The sequence below is a fragment of the Cetorhinus maximus genome, chromosome 3 (assembly GCF_964194155.1).
Source record: "Cetorhinus maximus chromosome 3, sCetMax3.hap1.1, whole genome shotgun sequence".
NCBI lineage: Eukaryota > Metazoa > Chordata > Chondrichthyes > Lamniformes > Cetorhinidae > Cetorhinus > Cetorhinus maximus.
In genome coordinates this window covers 169,737,501-169,757,418 of record NC_135881.1, presented here as the reverse complement: position 1 = coordinate 169,757,418, position 19,918 = coordinate 169,737,501, and the positions used below count along the sequence as shown (strand labels likewise).

The 19,918-nt window shown below is 39.6% G+C and overlaps 1 protein-coding gene across 7 annotated transcripts in view; it reads left to right on the top strand.

Moving 5' to 3' along the window:
• Positions 1-19,918, top strand: part of kif13a (kinesin family member 13A) — a 327,451-nt gene that overhangs the window by 285,356 nt on the left and 22,177 nt on the right. For all 7 annotated transcript variants that reach the window (XM_078539266.1, XM_078539264.1, XM_078539265.1 and 4 more), the window contains 2 exons: positions 5,477-5,629; positions 6,574-6,651. In XM_078539266.1, coding sequence (XP_078395392.1) covers positions 5,477-5,629; positions 6,574-6,651 — 231 coding nt within the window. The remainder of the gene's footprint in view (positions 1-5,476; positions 5,630-6,573; positions 6,652-19,918) is intronic.

The following is a 19,918-nucleotide window of genomic DNA, read 5'->3' as shown; positions in this document are numbered from 1 at the left end:
GTAGTTTGATCCAACTTGGGATCAAGCATTTCTTTCTCCCCGGATAGCTCACTCAGGTCAGCCAGCAATTTACAATGGATTCCATTGGTGGGTTCAGTGAGACAAATATACAAATTCAGCTCTTCAGCAGACTCCGCAAAAATGACAACAGAGACGTCATCTGTGTTGGCAATGGAGTCAAAGAGCGTAACGATCTCAAGGACGTCGTCTTCCATGGATCACATGTTTCTGCACTGGCCTCCTCGTGACCTTTGTCAGGAAAGAGCCAACCTAGGTCTAAAAGCTCCTCTAGCGGATTGTCATCTTATAGCCTATTTGTGAAAAGAATTGAGAGATCTGCAATCTCCTGCTGTGGTCCAGTGGATGGTGCTTCTATAATAAAGAATGACTCACTTCGTAATGAATGAACTCCATGTGCTGCTGCTGAATTGAAGTCTGTTGGCTCTTCAACCAACTTTGGAAATTCCTCCTTGAATGGTACTTTGCTGTCCTGAACTGAGACCTTGGTAACTGGGCTGTGATCTCTGACTTGACTGCAAGGGTTGTGAAACCCTTTCAATGAAAGATTGTCGAGCTTTTGTTTAAGACTAAGTTTTAAACATGCTGACCTGCTGAGCAGAGAATTTGGCTGATTCTGTAAAATATAGAGTTTCATTAATTTCTTTTTCATCAAGGCAAAGGTGGTGGTGAACTGACCCTTCATTTGGAGGTTTGTGCCTCCAGGCCTTTGTAGCTTTAAATTTGAATTTTGACTTATTTTAGCCAATTTGGAAGCAGTCCAATCTGTTTGATAAGACAGAGATTCCTGCACCAGTATCAAGTTTAAATTCTGTCCTATAGCCTTGAACTTCCAATTCCACAGATCAGAACTGTTTATCAGCTTCTTTCATCTCTCCTAGGAAATCATCAGGTTGGAAAGATACATCTCCTATTTCTTGGACTTCAAATTGGTTGGAAACGTGTTCTGATTTTATGCTCTTGAATGCTGTTCTTGATTTACGAAACTGTTTAAATGACTAGTCCTGCCACAGAGAAAGCATTCAGCTCCCCCTGCTGGGCAGCCTTCATGGCGGTGTTGTGTGTTAGCAACGCATCTGGAGCACTTGAATGTGGATGGAAGAGTTCTCCAGGCCGCCTCGATAGTTTTGGCGGGCCTTTTTGCTGGTGACGCTCCCGACCTTGGGCCTAAGTACTGGACCGACCCCTCCCAATGTCACCCTAATTTTAGCGTCGCAACTTGGCCTGCCTTGCAATCTCTTCGGCCTTCTCTAAGGTCAAATTCTGCTTATATTGCAAAAATTCCAACAGCTTGTTGTTGCGCATGCCATCAGCAATGCGGCTGCAAATTAATTGGTGTTTTAAGGCTCCATAGCTGTAAGTACTTGCCAATCAATATAAATCATTAATGAAGGAATCAATGGATTCCCTCTTGTCTTTGGCTCCTCTGATTGAATTTCGCTCTTTATATAATGAATCCTTTAAGGGGCTGAAGTATTTTTCAAAAGCCCTCATAACCTCATCAAAGGATGCTGAGGCTTCCTCGATGCCTTGGCACTCTAGGACATCATACGAACAAGGAGCAGGAGTAGGCCATTTGGCCCCTCGAGCCTGCTCCACCATTTAATAATATCATGGCTGATATGAGAGTAACTTGAAATCTGCATCCCGCCTACCCTCGATAACCTATCACCCCCCTGCTTACCAAGAACCTATCCACCTTTGCCTTAAAAATATTCAAAGACTCTGCTTCCACTGCCTTTTCAGGAAGAGTTCCAAAGACTCTCAACCCACTGAGAGAAGAAATTTCGCCCCATCTCCGTTTTAAATGGCCGACCCTTATTTTTAAACAGTGATCCCAGTTCTTGATTCTCCCCCAAGAGGAAACAGCCTCTCTACATCCACCCTGTCAAGACCACTCAGGATCTTATGTATTTCAATCAAATTGCCTCTTACTCTTCTAAACTTCAGCGGATACAAGCCTAGCCTGTCCAACCATTCCTCATAAGACAACCCATTCCAGGTATTAGTCTGGTAAACCTTCTCTGAACTGCTTCCAGCACCAGCTATGGGCCCCACTGCATATAAAGGTGTACAGACCTGGTGTTTCTGAGGTTTCTCATGTAACCGCAAAGCCATTCAGTACCTTTTGAACTGTCTCTTGCAGAGCTCCCGTCGCTGTCCTTGCTGTGGACCTTTGATGTGTTAGAAAGGCTGTGGAAGGGGTAGTGGCTGCTCAGTGGCATCATGTGCCTTTCGCTGTCCCCTCAGTACTTTTTGCAGTACTTTTTAGGTCTGATCTTCGTCACTACAAAGTCAATTTTCTTCTTTCACTGGTCGTCACTCATGGGTTGCTGATCTGCGGCTGCAATTTGCTAGACTCTGGCCTTCACCGCTACCATCAAGTTTCGATGTCTTATTGAAGTCATTGCTGAGCATTAGTGAGATTTTACTAATACCATGCTTTTTAGTCTTGCCGAATCTTGATGAGGCTTTGCTTCCCTCTGACAGACTTGAGATAGTCAGTATAGTTTAACTTCAAACAATTTATTAAGAATTATTTACAAAGCCATTATGCTAAGCCCATCGTATTCAGGGCACAGACTGTTCTGCTCTGAGCTCTCTTGGAGCTTCTCAGTCATCTGACTACTGATGTTGCAGCTACATCATTAATATCATCATAGTCTCATGAACATATCCATTAACCCATTGTTCTACATAAGTCTAAAGTAAACTAAGTGCAAAATTGTTCTCCAATTAAAAGTGCAGAGGTTTAACAAACTAATTGAGCTGTTGTGAACCCATAATGCTTTCATCCTGAAAAGCAGACACGTATAACTTGTAAGGCCTCTATTCTACGCAGGTCACTGCATGGCTAAAGATTCTTCCAGTGATGCAATTCAAACAGGTCATCTGAGTAACTGATAGAGGTTTTAACTGGAATCTTTTTCATTGCCAAAGATTCTAATAAAAACTGATATCCTGGTCCAGGTGTATGTGCGTGTGTATATACATCTCACTTTGCTGTGATGCCACCTATAGTTGAGTAGGTTGCCACCATTGCTATGTGTAAATAATGGATGCTTGAATATGGTAATCAAATGTGACTGACACTTGAGGGGCAGGACCTCATTTGGGGTTACCAACCCTCCTGGAATGGCTGGGAGTCCACCAGAATCAGTATCAATTTCCTAGTGACTAAAGAAAGCATTCTGGGAGATTTTAAAACAATATTTTAAACAAATCAGTCCCATAATTCGACATCAGCATCAACCAAGAAAGGGAAAGAAACTACAGCTCCCATCATCATGAGGCATTGCCAAGTGGTGACATCACATTCGATGCAGCACAGCCCAATCAAAAGCTAGATCACAGAGGAACCAGTTTCCTGAAGACACTCCCTGCAGGGTCGAATGATGTGCTCCTCCTTCCCTGGAGGAGCTAGTCTGGAGACATGAGGGTCTCCTAGAGCCCATGGTCGGCAATTGAGATCAGAAGTCTGGAGCAATTTATAACCCCCCCCACCCGGCCCCCGACTCCTTGAAAGTCCATAAGTGCACCTCCAGCCTGGAGTCTCGCACCAAGAGGAAACCGCTGGCAATTGTGATTATCCCAGCTTTTCCAGGCAAAAAGCCAGGTAAGTGTGGGCGACGGGGGTCTCCCCCTCCTGGCGGGTGCATTGCTCCAGGTGACTCTGCAAGCTCCAAGTAGTCTGGCAGAGTATTAGCTCTCCTTGGTGACCTTCGGCCTGTGCTAAAGAGCGGGCTGAGGAGTTGCTGCTAACCAAATGGCACAGAGATCTGTCCCTCAGAACAAACCCACCAACCCATCCCAGAAGGACACTGCATGATCTTGCATTTGGGAAAAATACAACAGGCAGAGCAAACATCCACCAGGAAGCATCCTAACTTTTTTTATTTTTTATGTTCGTATACAATAAAAAAATAATGAATGAAAAATATCAATGGGAAAGTAAATGGTTCATTGTTTGCATTGGACCTTAAATTCAACATTAAGCAATTTCTCCTGCATGCTCCCCAGAGATGCCACCCATACGCGCCACACTGCTGCCTTCCCATGATGTCACTTCTGCTGACGCCTCCCTGAATAAGTTCAGCTAGAGGTGGTAAACTCGGTGTGAGTCACCACTTTCGAAAGAAGAGAAATTCTGGAAGAAAATTATAGTATTAAAACAAACTTCTGAATAATTTCAATTTTAAATTGAATAATTATTCAAATGAGAAGCCGCAAACTAGTTTTTACTTACTAAAAAAATTTTCAGCTCTATGGCTGCCCTCTGATGGTGATTGAAAAAAGAAACACACATTTATATAGCACCTTTTGTGACCTCAGGATGTTCGAAAGCTAATTTGAAGCATAGTCACTGGTGTTATATAGGAAACGCAGCAGACAATTTGGGTAGAGCAAGCTTCCACGGGCAGCAACGTAATCCGTAATCTGCTTTTTGGTGATGTTTATTAAAGGATAAATATTGGCCAGGCCACTGGGGATAAGTTCCCTTGCTCTTCTTTGTAATGATGCTTGGGATCTTTTACGCCCATTTTGAAAAGCCGGCATAGCCTTGTTTTAACATCTCAACTGAAAGCCTGTACCTCCGACAGTCCAGCATTTCCTCAATACTGCACTGGATTGTTGTCCTAGATTTTTGTAATCAAATCTCTGGAGTGTGACTTGAACCCATAATTTTCTGACTTGGGAGGCAATAGCCACTGGTGGCACTTACAAATATGCAGGAAAAATTGTAACTTTGATTTGATTTCTAGCAGCTGCTGTGTAATTGATATAAAAATGATAGAATTGTTAATTGGTTCATTGGTACAATGGTTGGCCTCCTACTATATTTCTCAGATATAATAAGCCTCAGTGGCTTGCATCGTGGACTACTCATTAATTTAGCCTGGAACTCAAGCCTTGAACAGTCCAAGCTTTCACCTCAATTAAAATTTTAAGTAGAATTGGTACTTTTTTTTCATTAGTTCATGGGATGGCGGCATCGCTGTGCCATTTCAGAGGGTATTTAAGAGTCAACCACATTGCTGTGGGTCTTGAGTCACATGTAAGGGTGGCAGATTTCCTTCCCTGAAGGGGAATGCTCATATCAGTAAGCAAGATGGGTTTTAATGACAATCAACAATGGTTTCATGGTCATCATTAGACTTTTAATTCCAGATTTTTTATTGAATTCGAATTTTACCACCTGCCATGCATTACCCTGGGTCTCTGGATTACTAGTCCAGTGACAATACCACTACACCACTGCCTCCCCCTTTTTAAATATGAATTGAGTTTAACTTGGGTTAAAATTTAACCTACAATTTTTTTGATGCAATAAGTTATTTCAACTAAAATTTTCAATCCGTGTTATGGAGGTATGATAGCTGACACTTCTGCATATCACTTGGAACAAAATTCCACTGCATACCGTGTTTTTCATAACAAGTTCTCCCCTCCTGTGCAGGCTTCTGAAGAAGCAGAGGACCGAGAGACTTTAGCACTTATGGCAGCCAAGAGTGAAAATGATGGTTCAGGTGATGGCGAAACCTACATTGAGAAGTACACAAGAGGAGTGCTGGAGGTGGAAAATATCCTGAGTCTGGAACGACTCAGACAGGTGAGGGTTTTTATTTAAAATAACTGTAAAACTAGGCTGTTGAAACCTGTAACAAACTGTCCTGATTTTAAGAATCTATGTGTTGCTTAGATTTGAGCATTTCTGTACTGAAGAGATACCTCCAAAATAACGAGAAATAAGGATAAAGACCTATTTTTTAAAAAAAAACATTTATTATTTAGTTCAGAGAGCAAAATGTAAACAGCAGTTATGGCTCTATCATAGAACAAATATTTTCATAGGTATTGTAAGGAAGTTGGCTAGTTTATACAATACAAAATATTTTAAACAATTGTTTTAGAGTGGTGATAGGGTAAATGTTCAGCTAGCGTGTAGTGTTAGGAGTACATATGTACTACTCCCTTGAATGTTTATTTCAGATCACTAGACCTAAGACACTCATTGATTCAATCAATGGCATCAAACCTAGAGGGATAGGCCATTTGCGGGTGCGGCTTACGTGTAAAAACTCTGGTTCCTTTCGTTATTTGGCTTGCAAAATATGGGGTGTGATTTTGCCCACAGGCATTGTTAGTGATTCAGTGATTTGCCTCCTGGGGTTGGGAAGAGCACGCACTCACGTGTTCAGTCTCTGGATCATTGTGAAAAATGGCTTCACCAGCCAAGGTTCCAATTATTCAGTGCCCAATGATAGTTTGCACTCTACCCTTTATGGAGATGTTCATGCACACTGTTATCTATGTTCCTAAACATAATCAGATTCAGGACTCTACCCTGTGCTTTGTCAAAACTAGAAACATGAACAATGTTAATCCAAAGTAGCTTCATACGCTGAAAGCAAGCTTATTATGCATTCCTGCCATGGATTTCAGTTATTGTGCTGCAGCTGCTTTGTTATTTACTAATTACAATCAGACCAGACTGTTCATAGGCATGACAGAAAAAATCTTCATTAGATATTTGTTTTTGCCTTCCTGTCTTAGGCAGTCACAGTAAAAGAAGCACTTTCGTCAAAAGGAAGGCACATGAAGAGGAGCGTCAGCACGCCTAATGTTCACCATGTACGTATTGCAACAAATGGCATAGATCAGCTGCTGTCTGATTTGACACCATGTGTTTAAAAAGGGGCACTTGCATGGCTGATCGTGTGATTAACAAATTGGCATGTTTGAATCCATTAAGGTTTTTAAAAAAACTTTTGTAAAATTAATTTCTGTATTGGCAAGTAATGTTCCAGTTAGAAAAGCTTTAAGTTATCGCTTTTGGATAAGACTCTGATTTTTTTAAAAACAAGCAATTGGGGAGAAATGAAGTACTATGAAGTCTACTCCCAGATTGTAGCAGAGCGTCTGCTATTTAAACTAAGTTTTGGCATGTGGAGCACTTTGAAAGAAGGTTTTTTAAAATGCGGCTGAGGAAAGGTGTTAAAGCACTTGTATGCAGAAAGGTAGCAACGGTTAGGCAGAGTACCAAGTGTTTTTTGGCAATAAGTATGTAACCGTAGATTTGTTTTAAAGATTTCTCTGCATTTTATTTGATTTTTGTTATTGGAAAAATCATTGGGTGTTTATTTGTGGAACAGAGTATTTTGATGTCACATCTTTGTTAACTGTTTCTTTGGGCTGGTATCTCACTAACTAGCAAGCCTTCATATCTGGCACAAGATGCAACCAGATTTTGGACAATGGTTTATTTTGATGCTCTTAGGAAGAATCACTAAGTGAAGTGCGAGTTTGTTTATCATGGTGTAGGGGCAATTATGCCAATGTTTCAACTCATTCGCACTCTGAAGGGCCCTGCCTTTGCTGGTTTTCTGATGAAGTCTTACGTTATGGAAACCCCATTTGACCTCTGTGGGCAGTTGGTGTGGATTGTATGGATGAGCTATAAATACTGACACTTTTAATTGATATGGACCTTCATAAAACAGTGTTGATCACCTGGGTGATTCATTGGTGCCCTTGGGAAGCTTGCTACATGTGTTCATACAAATCACCTCTACAAGGTAATCCTGCTGGGGCCAATCTAAACAAAATACCCCTGACCTCAGATGCATGCTGTGTAGCCCAAGATGCATGATACACTCAAACATAATAAATTGTGCTAACGTAGGCAGTTTCAGTGCAAGAACAAGTGCTGGCACAGACATGATGGCCTGTAGCTTCTATAGAATTAAAGCAGAAAATGCTGGAAAATATTCAGCAGGTAAAGCAGCAACTGTCAGGAAACAGAGTTAATGTTTCAGAGCTTCTAATGGAAGATCATCAACCTGAAACATTAACTTGACAGTTGCTGCTTTACCTGCTGAATATTTTCCAGCATTTTCTGCTTTAGTTTTATAGAAGCTACAGGCCATCATGTCTGTGCCAGCACTTGTTCTTGCACTGAAACTGCCTACGTTAGCACAATTTATTATGTTTGAGTGTATCATGCATCTTGGGCTACACAGCATGCATCTGAGGTCAGGGGTATTTTGTTGAGATTGGCCCCAGCAGGATTACCTTGCAGAGGTGATTTGTATGAACACATGTAGCAAGCTTCCCAAGGGCACCAATGAATCACCCAGGTGATCAACACTGTTTTTTGAATGTCCATATGAATTAAAAGTGTCAGTATTTATAGCTCATCCATACAATCCACACCAACTGCCCACAGGGTAATGCTCTTCCATCAGAAGTTCTGAAATATTAACTCTGTTTCTATATGTTGCTGCTTTACCTGCTGAATATTTTCCAGCATTTTCTTCTTTTTAATGCAAAATTCCAGTATTTTACTTGGGTAGCTACTATGGTACTGATTTATTGTATTTATTTATCAGTCACATCAAAAATTATATGAGAAAACTGAACATAGCAAAGAAGTGTAAAAGATGTGGAAAGCATTAATTTCAATTCAACCTGCTGTGAAACACAGAAGTTAAAACTGATCCTCTGATTAAAAATATAATAGTTTAAATAGAGTCTTCCAAAAGATGATAGGGTGAAGCAAAATATTTTTAGATTAGTTGAGCTCCTGTGGTGATACACATTGGGGGGGTCAAGAACAAGTATAGTATTCAGGTGAAGTGGGGGTAGAGGGTGGGGATTTTTTTTAGATCACAATATGCAGATATAATTTGGTTCCCATTTTAAAATTATGCATTCTGTCCTTGCTTTTATATTTCCATTATAAATCACATTTAAAGTAGATACTGCCCATTGTAGTTAGACCTTCCTGCTTTGGTGGAAATGTTGGAAGTATGCACCGTTGTAAGATTTCTAATATATATTAAATAGCTGTTTGCATCCCAGGCATGGTTTGTGTTTGTAAATTAAGCAGCTGCTTCTTACTGGTAAGCATGACTGCATGCATATTTTGAAGTGTTCAGAGCTGTTTAATATTCAGTTAGCTCTTTTTGTAAGATTGAAGATGAGGGTTTTATATAAAAGAATAAATTAGTTAGGCTGCCGGGCATCTTCTGTTGCCTCTACCTCTCTGCTGAGCTGTGACGAGAGATCGCTGCTGCTTTTTTAAGGTTAGGAAAAGTAACACTGGAATATTAACAAAGGTGATCACTGCTGTTGCCTCTTAAAGACAATCATTGGAAGCTTGTGGGAAATAAATTTGAAGCTCACAACCATCATGTGCCTCAGTTTGGGCAGGCAACTAGTACTTTTAAAAATGACGTTACATTCCATTTCTGATCCAGAAATAGGGATTGAATTAATTAATTAAAGAAATCTGTCTTTTTGCGTGGATCTGAAAAGAAAGAACTATTTTTTAAAGAGAGACAACTGAGCAACTGTATCTCAAAGGAATAAGCTGGTTGAAGGTTGCAAAATAAGAGCAGAAGTGAACAGTGTAATATTATATGTATTTACGTTATATTTGTGCATGTGCATTCATGCCTTTTAGACAAGCTGAAAACTTTAGAACTGAGTAAGTTTTAGATATGTGTTTCCAAAGATTGTGCCTCAAGGGTTATAATCTTGAATTATTACCCAAGACGTGTGCAAATTGGCATAGAGATAATCACATTATGGAGGTACACATGTGTCTGAAGAAATTGGGTAGGAAAGAGGGATTTCCATTTCATGCAGCATTGGGACAGGAAGGAACTGTTGGAACACTCCATCTCTACCGGCTGGAACCAGGATCCTGGAAGAAAGGATAAATAGGTAAATAATAAGGACCTCTGAATGAGTAAATGGGTGAACAGGCTCAGGTGGAAAAGATAGTTTAACGAATAGTTCAACAACAAATGAAAGGGAAGAGAGTAGAGTAAAAGTCAGAAATTATGCTTTAGGTAGGACAAGTAAAGAGAAAACCAAAAGATGTAAAATCATTTAAATCAGGAGAGAGAAATAAGAAATGAGAGAGTAAAATATTAGAGCTGAAGGGCAGTTTAAGGTGTCTGGCCCAAATAAATGCTCTTTAGACAAAGGCACAGAGAATGTGGAACAAATTGAATTAATTACCGGGCACATTGAACTTGAAGGGCATAACATGGTAGCCATTACTGAGACATGGCTGCATTAGGGTTAGGGTTAGGGTTAACTCTAATCAGAACAAGGAACTAAATACGCCAGATTAAAATGTCTACAGGAAAAACAGAGAAGGTTGTAGATGGGGAGGAGGAGCCTTTGTTATTAAGGATAAAATTGCTTCAAGCATAAGAGGACTATAACAAGAGGTAAGCAGGTAGTGGAGATTTTATGGGTGGAATTAAGAAATAGAAAAGGATTCAAGACTGCAACTGGAATTGTGTATAGACCTCCCTCGTAGCAGCTCTGAAGTGGTAGGTTGCATAAATGAAGGGATTATAGACAAATATGTGGGCAAGGCAAGGTGGTTTCAATGAGAGATTCTAACTTTTATTTTAAATTGGGAAAACAAAACTAGTGCATGTCAAAAAGGTAGTGAATTTCATGAGTAAGCTAGAATAGTTTTCTATGATCAACAAGACATGCCATATTAGATTTAATAATAAACGATGGGCGGAATTTTACAGGCCGTATAATATGGCGAGCTGTTCAAAACTCCATTGACTTCGGTGGGACCGGTTGATCCTTTCGGTGGGAGGGGCCATAAAATTCCGCTCAATGAGTCATATTTAGTTAACAGTCCAATGGTATGCCAACATTTGTCTAATAGTGATCATAACCTGATTGAATTCAACGTAGTGTTTGAAAGGGAGAAATGCAATAGGGTTCTAGATTTATGTAAGGCTGACTTCAATGCTGTGAGACAGTGACTGTCCACACTAAACTAGGCAAGCCTGTTAATGATTAAAATGACAAGATTGGTAGGAAGTGTTGAGAAAAGAATTGAATATGATACAGAACCGGTTTATACCCCTAAGGGTCAAGAGCTCCACTTGTCAAAAATATGATCATTAATGATGAAAAAGGTAAGAGACAAAATAAAACTAAAGGAAAAGGCATTCACAAATGCAAACAACAGCACAGATCCTGGTGAATGGGGAAGATATATTTTTTTAAAAAAGCGACAGGTGACAAAACAGATAATAGCTGCGATAAGGTATTTTGGAAAAAAAAACTTGCAAGGAATATCAAAATTGACACGCAAACTTTTACAATTATATTCAGAAAAAGAGGAGCGATGTGAGCCCCTTGACAATTGATAAGTGATATTGTCAATGAAAATAAGGAAAATGATGGACATACTGAATAATTACTTTGTGTCAGCAGATACAGTAAGGGATGAGCTCAGCATGTTCGAAATCCCAAGGAAACTAATATTGAATCAGGGGCAGGGACTCGCCAAAATGAACGTTATCAAAATAACAGTAATGAAGAAAATAATTACAAGAGAGAGTGACAAAACCCCAGGACCAGATGGTTTCGACCTGAGAAATTTATAAGAAGTGAGAACATTGCAGTTGCCCAAGCTGTAATCTTTCAAAGCTATCTCGATTATGGTTCACTTAGATTGGAAAATTGCACGTTACTTGCCTTTTTAAGAATGGTGAGTGAGGGGAGCCAGGGAACTACAGACCAATGAGACTAGTATCTGTTGTCGGGAAATTACTTGAATCTATAATTAAGGGTAGGGTGATTGAAATCTGAAAATTTTCAGTTAGTCAGAGGGAGCATGCATGGATTTTTTTTTTAAAGGGTTGGTCATGCCTGATGAACCTGATTGATTTTTTTTTTTGAAGAATTGACTAAAGCAGGAGATCATAGAATGTACAAACATAGGAAATAGGAGCAGAAGTAGGCCATTCGACCCCTGTGGCTGATCTATTTGTATTTCGAATTCCACATTCCCATCTACCGCCGATAACCTTTTGATACCCTTGCCGAGCAAGGATCTATCTACCTCTGCCTTAAAAATACTCAATGACCCCACTTCCACTGTCTTCTGAGGCAGAGTTCCAAAGTTGCACAATCCCCTGAGAGAAAAAAATTTCTCCTCATTTCTGTCCTAAAAGGGCGACCCCTAATTTTAAAGCTCTGCCCCCTAGTTCTGGACTAACCCACAAGAGGAAACATCCTTTCCACGTCCACCTTGACAATACCATTCAGGATCTTATATACTTCAATCAAATCAACCCTCACTTTTCTGAACTCCAGTGGAAACAAGCCCAGCCTGTCCAACCTATCCTCATAAGACAACCTGCTCATTTCAGATATCAATCTAGTAAACCTCCTCAGTACTGCTTCCAATGCATTTATATCCTTCTTTAAATATGGAGACCAAAACTGCAAATAATTTTCAAGATGTGGTCTCACCATTGCCCTGTACAACTGAAGCATAACATCCTTACTTTTATGTTCAATTCTTCTCATAACAAAGGATAGCATTCCATTAGCCACCTTAATTACTTGCTGTACCTGCATACTAACATTTTGTGACTCATGCACTGGAACACCTAGATCTCTCCATGCCTTGGAATTTTGCAGCCGTTCTCTATTTAAATAATACTCTGCTTTTTATTCTTCCTGCCAAAGTAAACAACTTCACATTTTCAAACATTATACTCCTGTCTGCCAGAATTTTGCCCACTCACTCAACCTATCTACATCTATCTGCAACCGTCTTATGTCCTCTTTGCAACATGCTTTCTTAGCTATCTTTGTGCCATCTGTAAATTTAGCTACCAGTTTAGCTACTGGTCATTGATATAAATTGTAAAAAGTTGAGGCCCCAGCACAGACTCCTGCGGGACTCCATTCGTCACATCTTGCCAATCAGAAAAAGACTCGTTTATGCATACTCTGCTTTCTGCCAGCCAGCCAATCTTCTACCCATGCTAATATGTTACCCCCTACACCATGAGCTTTTATTTTCCACAATAACCTTTGATGTGGCACTTTATCAAATGCCCTCTGGAAATCCAAATACAGTACATCTACAGGCTCCCCTTTATCCACAGCACATGTTACTTCTTCAAAGAACTCCAATAAATTGGCTGAACATGATTTCTCCTTCACAAAACCATGCTGACTCTTCCCAATTACCTTGAGTTTCTCTAGGTGCCCAGTTATAACCTCCTTGATGATCATTTCTAACACATTCCCCTGACAGATGTCAAGCTAATTGGCCTATAGTTTCCTGTCTTCTGCCTCCCTCTCTTCAATAAAGGGGTTATATTTGCTCCTTTCCAATCTGATGGAACCTTTTCAGAATCTAGGGAATTTTGGAAAATTAACACCAATGCATGTACTGCCTCATTAGCCGCCTCTTTTAAGACCCTAGGATGAAGTCCATCAGGACCCGGAGACTTTTATCAGCCCGTAGCTCCTACAATTTACTCAGTACCACTTCCCGAGTGATTGTAATTTCACCAAGTTCCCCTCTCCCTTTCACCTCCTAATTTACAGCAACTTACTGGAATGTTTTTTGTATCCTCTATAGTGAAAACAGAAGCAAAATATTTGTTCATTTCATCTGCCATTTCCTTATTATCTACAATTAACTCTCCATTGTCACTCTTTAGAGGACCAACACTCACTTTACTTATTCCTTTTTAAAGATCTGTAGAAACTCTTGCTATCCATTTTTACATTTCTAGCTAGCTTCCTCTCATACTCTAATTTCTTTCACTGGATTAACCTTTTAGTCATTCTCTGCTGTTCTTTATTATCTGACCAATCACTTGACCTGCCACTTATCTTTGCACAGTTATATGATTTTTCCTCAAGTTTGATCCTTTCCTTAACTTCTTTAGTTAACCATGGACGGTGGGTCCTCCCTTAGAATTTTTCTTTATAGTAGGAATATACTTATTGTGGGTATTCTGAAATATTCCTTTAAATGTCTGCCACTGCTCCTCTATTGATCTGACCTCTAGACTAGTATCCCAGTTCACTTCAGCTAGCTCAGTTTTCATGCCCACAAAGTTGCCCTTATTTAAGTTTAAAATACTAGTCTTAGACCCACTCTTCTCCCTTTCAAACTGGATTTAAATTCAATTGATTGCTGCTGCCCAGGGGTGTCTTCACTCTGAGGTCATTAATTTATTCTGTCACATTACAAAATACCAAGTCTAACATAACCTGCTCTCTGATTGGTTCCAGAACGTGCTGCTCTAAAAAAAACTATCTCAAAACCATTCTATGAACTCCTCATCCAGGCTACTACTGCTAATTTGATTTTTCTAGTTTATATGTAGATTAAAATCACCCATGATTATTGTCATCCCTTTACCACAAGCACCCAATATTTCTTCTTGTATACTTCGTCCTACATTGTGGTTACTGTTAGGGTGCCTGTAGACGACTCCCACTAGTGACTTATTTTCCCTAACTATTCCTCCTCTCCACCCAAACTGATTCTACATCCTGATCTCCTGAACAAAAGTCATCTCTAACTGTTGCACCAAAGCCATCCTTGATCAAGACCCCTCCACCTTTACGAATGTTATTTTTATGGGCTTCTAGAAAGCATTTGATAAAGTTCCTCATAAGAGACTGTAAGGTAAAGTTGAAGCTCAAGGAAATAAAAGCAAATTATTGATCTAGTTAGGAAATTGGTCCTGCAAAAGAGACAGTATGGCTAATGGGTAGGTACTCTTAATTGGCAGGATGTGACTAGTAGTCTCCCTCAAGGATCTGTGTTGGGGCCTCAACTATTCTCCATATTTATCCATAACTCAAATGATGGAATTGAAAGCCACATATCTAAATTTAACAATGACACAAAGATGAGCAGTATTGTAAACTGTGTAGAAGCATAACATTATAAAGAGATATTGATTGAGTGAATGGTAAAACTGTAGCAAATGGATTTCAGTGTTTGAAAATGTGAGTCATCTACCTTGGACCTAAAAAGAATAAAACTGAGTATTTTGCAAATGGAGAAAAGCAAGAAATAGTAGAGGTCAAAAGATGTTTGTGGTTCAAGGTGCATAATCTTTAAAGTACCTTAAATAGGTACAAAAGGTAATCAAAAAGGTGGATGGAATGTTGGCCTTGATATTTAGAGGACCAGAATACAAGGGGGTAGAAGTCACGCCTCCGCTACATAAAGACTTGGTTAGACTACGCCTGGAGTACAGAGAGTATTTCTGGATATTGCACCTTGGGAAGGATATATTAGCCTTGAATGAAGTGCTGCATAGGGTTTACTAGATTAATACCCAGCCTCCAAGAATCAAATTATGGGAGATTATACAAACCAGGGTTGTATTTCTAGGAATTCATAAGATTAAATGGCAATTTGATTGAAGATTTCAAGATATTAATAGGAATAGCTAGGTCAGAAAAAGCTAAACTATTTCTGCTGGTTGGTGAGTCAAGAACTAGGCAGCATAGTGTAAAAATAGAGCCAGACCTTTTAGGAGTGTAATTCGAAACAGTTCCACATACAAAGTGTGGTAGAAGTTTGGAGCACTCTTCCACAAATGGCAATTGATGCTAGATCAGTTGTAAATCTGAAGAGGGCAAAGGCGGGCATATGAAGTTGGGTCACAGGTCAGCCTTAATCTCCTTGAATGACCAAACGGTTTTGAGGGGCTAAATGGCCTCCTTCTGTTCCTATGTGGCCAAACTGTTGGGCACTGTTCTAGCAATGAGTAATGTAAAAATTGAGATCAGCATAAGAGTCAGAATTTATGAATAGGAATGCAGATCCAGATGGCTTTCCTGTCTAGATTAAGATAGGATAGAGCAGGACAAAATTAAACCTACTTAATTGACTTTTAATGAAATCTGCTGTAGTGTGTTTTGCTAAGTGTTTGCAATTGCTTAATGCAGCAGAAATCAGTTAACATAGCATGGAAACCCAAAACAAAAAGCCAGATATCCAAAGTCATACAGTTGAATGCTGTTGCTCATATCTATTCCTCAGAAAAAGAAGCTTGCTGAACCGATGGAGGCAAGCAGCCACTTAACTGAAGTCCACTGGAGGCCACCAGTAATGGACAATCATTCCATTTCTCCTGTCCATTCCTGTCCTGTGCCCAGATGTCAATCTGAGTCATTACCTTTGACCATGTATCATTCTACTACTACATCTCACCAATTAGTGAGTGTACCTGAGTTCACTGGAAGTCTAGACTGTAGGATTGACATGGAAGACTGGATAAAGGATATGCAGCAATTACTGGCTGTCCGTGAAGTGCCTGCCACACTCCAGTTTGAACTTGTCGTGCACCACCTTAAGGGAAGAGCAAAAATGCTTGTTCTTAATTTGCCACTAAAGGACCAGACTCCTGAGAGAGCCTTTGAGAAACTCAGAGCAGAATATGGGAGTTCTCGACTCTCACCAGATCCTGCAATTGGTTTCTTTCAAAATTTTCAGCAGTCATATGATGTCAAACCCAGCTATGCAGTGGGGGCAGTGTTAAGAACTTTTAAAGCAAGAGCAAGTAAACGGAGTTCTTCTTCGCGCAAGGATTTCAAAATTCAACCACAATTCATGAATGTTGTACTTGACCATGAGACTCATCAGAAGCCTCCACCAATAAAACCAAAGTTGGTAACATTCAAGGGACAGCAAACTAAGATGAAACAGCTACAGTGTGAAAATAAGGTGTCCTCTAGACAATCCAGAAAGCCAGTCAAAGTTCATGACCAGGTTCAGTCTGTGTCTGTGCAGAGTGGTCAAGAAAGCTTCGGAGATCCTCCGCAGCTTGTTGGTTCCGTACAAGACCCTGCTCTGCTTGAGCTTACTACATTAGTGAAGCAACTTGCTTTGCATCAGAAGGATCAGATGGAGAGACTACAGAGAATGGAGAAATTACAGTTTATGATGAGCCATGGAGGCAATGCAACACCATCCACTGTATCTAAATCTTACAGAAGTGATACCAATTTCAAAGAAAGAGTGGATAGCAAAAATACAAGATCACTGAACAGTGAAGGGTTTTGTATATGTCACCTTTGCGGACAGGAAGGACATACATTTAAAACGTGCAAGTCAAAAAGACAACCTTTTATAACAGACAAGCCATTGTTTTCCAGCTTCCAGCACTTGGACAAATAAAACTCATGATCCAGGGGGCAAGTTACATACGTAACATTTTAAGAAGAGAAAAGCCCTATCCAAAGAAAATGTAGAAAGTATTTATACATAGAAAATACTTCAAAACTAAGAGCTAACCAGCCTCATTTCCCTGAAAAATTTCAATATTTAGCCAGCCCCAGTAATGAGAAATTTACTTAAGTTATTGGTGTAATATGCAAAAACGGGGTTGGCCCTGGACAGTGACAGTTTGCAGTGAACAATTAGTGGAAACAGCTGGAATAAATAGACTGCTGGTTAATGTAGGAAGCCTCGATGTCATTAACCCTATGCCCTGATGAATTAATATTTGATAAATTAATTTTTTGATCATATTGGTGCCTTGGTGTGAATCTCTATAGAAAAGTAGGAAGAGTTTAGCCTGGGCTGATGTCAAAAGGATAAGTGCCTGTTTAAAGAAAAATGCTGTATGAAAATATTGGCAGTAAGTTTTAAGCCTGGTATAAAGGGCATTTAGAGATTTGCAGTAAATGTTGGCCTTGTCAATGATACCTACATCCCTTGGACAAATATAAAAAGACATGATTTACCTTCAATATAAAGTAGAATCAGGTTGGAGATCATCAGTAAACATCAACATAAAAACACTAATAAGAATTAGCAACCTAACCAGGAATGCCTTGACCATGAGATGAAGCCCAAGTTGTCTGCTGTTTGATGTACTGAGCAATTTAATCAAGAACTGGAGTTGATCTATAGTAGTAGAAAGCTTTGGTATTAGCTAAATATGGATTAGTTCAATTTATTATTCAATCAGCAGTCTATTTGCAATTACTCCAGCCATCCATTGTTTAGAATAAGCAAACACTAAGTTTATGAATTTGGAATATTTAATGGGGGTACCAACTAGTTACCAAATATAATTTCTTTTACCAAGAGTGGTGTAATTCTGTGTGGATTCAATCCTATTGTGGAACCTTGCTGGATGGGATTGTACAACAAGCCTATGGTGTTGCCATGTCTCATGCCTGTACTTGCATCCATTATGATTCCACAATGGTAAAGGTGTTTTGCAAGATTATCAGAGTATTCTCAAAGATCAACTGTGTAACTGGAAGGCTATTAAAAGATGCCTGACCTACACAAAGTGACATTGTTTTGAAACTGATGCGGTTTGTCAGCCGCACTGAGTAGTTTGCATCTCCCCAAGATGGAAATAAATTGTGTGCACCCTGGTTAAAATATACATCTGAAGTTCAATATCATTTTAATAACTGGGAATCTTGTCAAACCAGAAAAGGGAGATGACCATGCAATTATCGTAGCAAGTGGCCATTCAACGTCGCATCAGTGCAATGAAATTACAACTCTGTTCAGTGCTTAGGAACTATTCCAGGTTCCTAATGAACTAGTTTGACCACCAATATGTAAAAAGTGTACAGGAGAGGATTGCAGAAGTTAATACCTGATTTTGGTGACATGAGTGGAAGTAAAAGTGAATGAAACCCTGTTAATTTTTATCTTGGACAGCTAATTTGTGTTAATCTGTGAATGGAAATGAAATTTTGTACTCATGGAGCTACAGTTCAGTCTATTTCTGGAGGTACTTTGTGGATCTAATACAATTTTAGTAACTTTTTGGTTGAGTAAGATAATCTAAAACGAGAGCTTTCCCAGTTACCTATGATGTTCTACGTTCGTAGCTGACTGACTGGAGTTCTACACACAAGTGGCTAATTTCATAATAACTCTACTACTGAAGAAAACAGATGAAATTATAATCATAGTTCTGAAGTAAGATGCTACCCATCATTTTCAGATAATCCTGTTGGTAATGCAAGGATGGTGATGGCCCATAAGTATGCTGACTAAGCGGAATAATATTGAAAGTAACCAATTTGTAGGCAAGGTGGTAACCAGCTCCATCCTCCAACCAAGAGTTCCTCCCAAGTACAAGGGGCTAAAAAAATTCATTGCGACACAGATGATTAACCTTTCTCAGGAGAAATGAATGACAGACTGTATCTATATGTATGTACAAGAAGCTCCATTGAAATCATCCTAATTATCCTGGCAACAACTTCAATTAACAGCAGGATGTTTCAAAGTCACCTGTTGAGAAATGGCCCTCACGTCCAGCCTATTTTCCCCTCTCCCCAAACAAAATACCTTCAATGACCCAGCTCCTGTTGAACATTTTCAAACCATTGATGAATGCTCTTACTGGGGGAACTGAAGAAACTGAAAGCAGAGGTCAGCGGGAAGTAAGGCAAGACTGGCTTTGCAGACCTTGGTCTGGAGGTGTTGCTGTGAAAGGTATGAAAAATAGTACCTGACATCAGCATGCATGCATGTACATTGCAGTAGGCAAAAGTTAGCAGCAGAGAGGCAGCAGATTGATTTTTTCTAATGACCAGAGCTAATGCCTTTTAATTTCATACACTAATGTGCCTTATGTATTGCTTTCTTGACCTGGTGGCTGATGCTATTTACATTAGATCTATTCCTATATCAGTCATTGCACTGAATAATGATCTGGGCATCATTGAACAAGTGTAGACAGCATAAGTTGTGGCCATTTTAGAAACCATCAAAGTAGTGAGGGACGCAAGACAGTAATGGAAACAGGTGTTGTGTTCCCATGCTATATAGTTCTCCCTACTGTTTGCTGTGGGCTTTGTGCATGTTTGCAGTTCTGTTTCACTGCCCACTTTCGATCTGAGTTACTGCAGCAGAAGGTAATAGCATGCATTCTCCTTTTGTTATTCATGGTTCCTTACAGAAATTAATATTGCATTATTTTGGTGTAAAATGTTCAATTAGAGCCTGTGTGACTGTGGAATGTAGACACATGACTGATGTGCTGAGGCGAGATGTACTATATTAGAAAATGTAGATTGTACTCTGAAGCATTTCAAA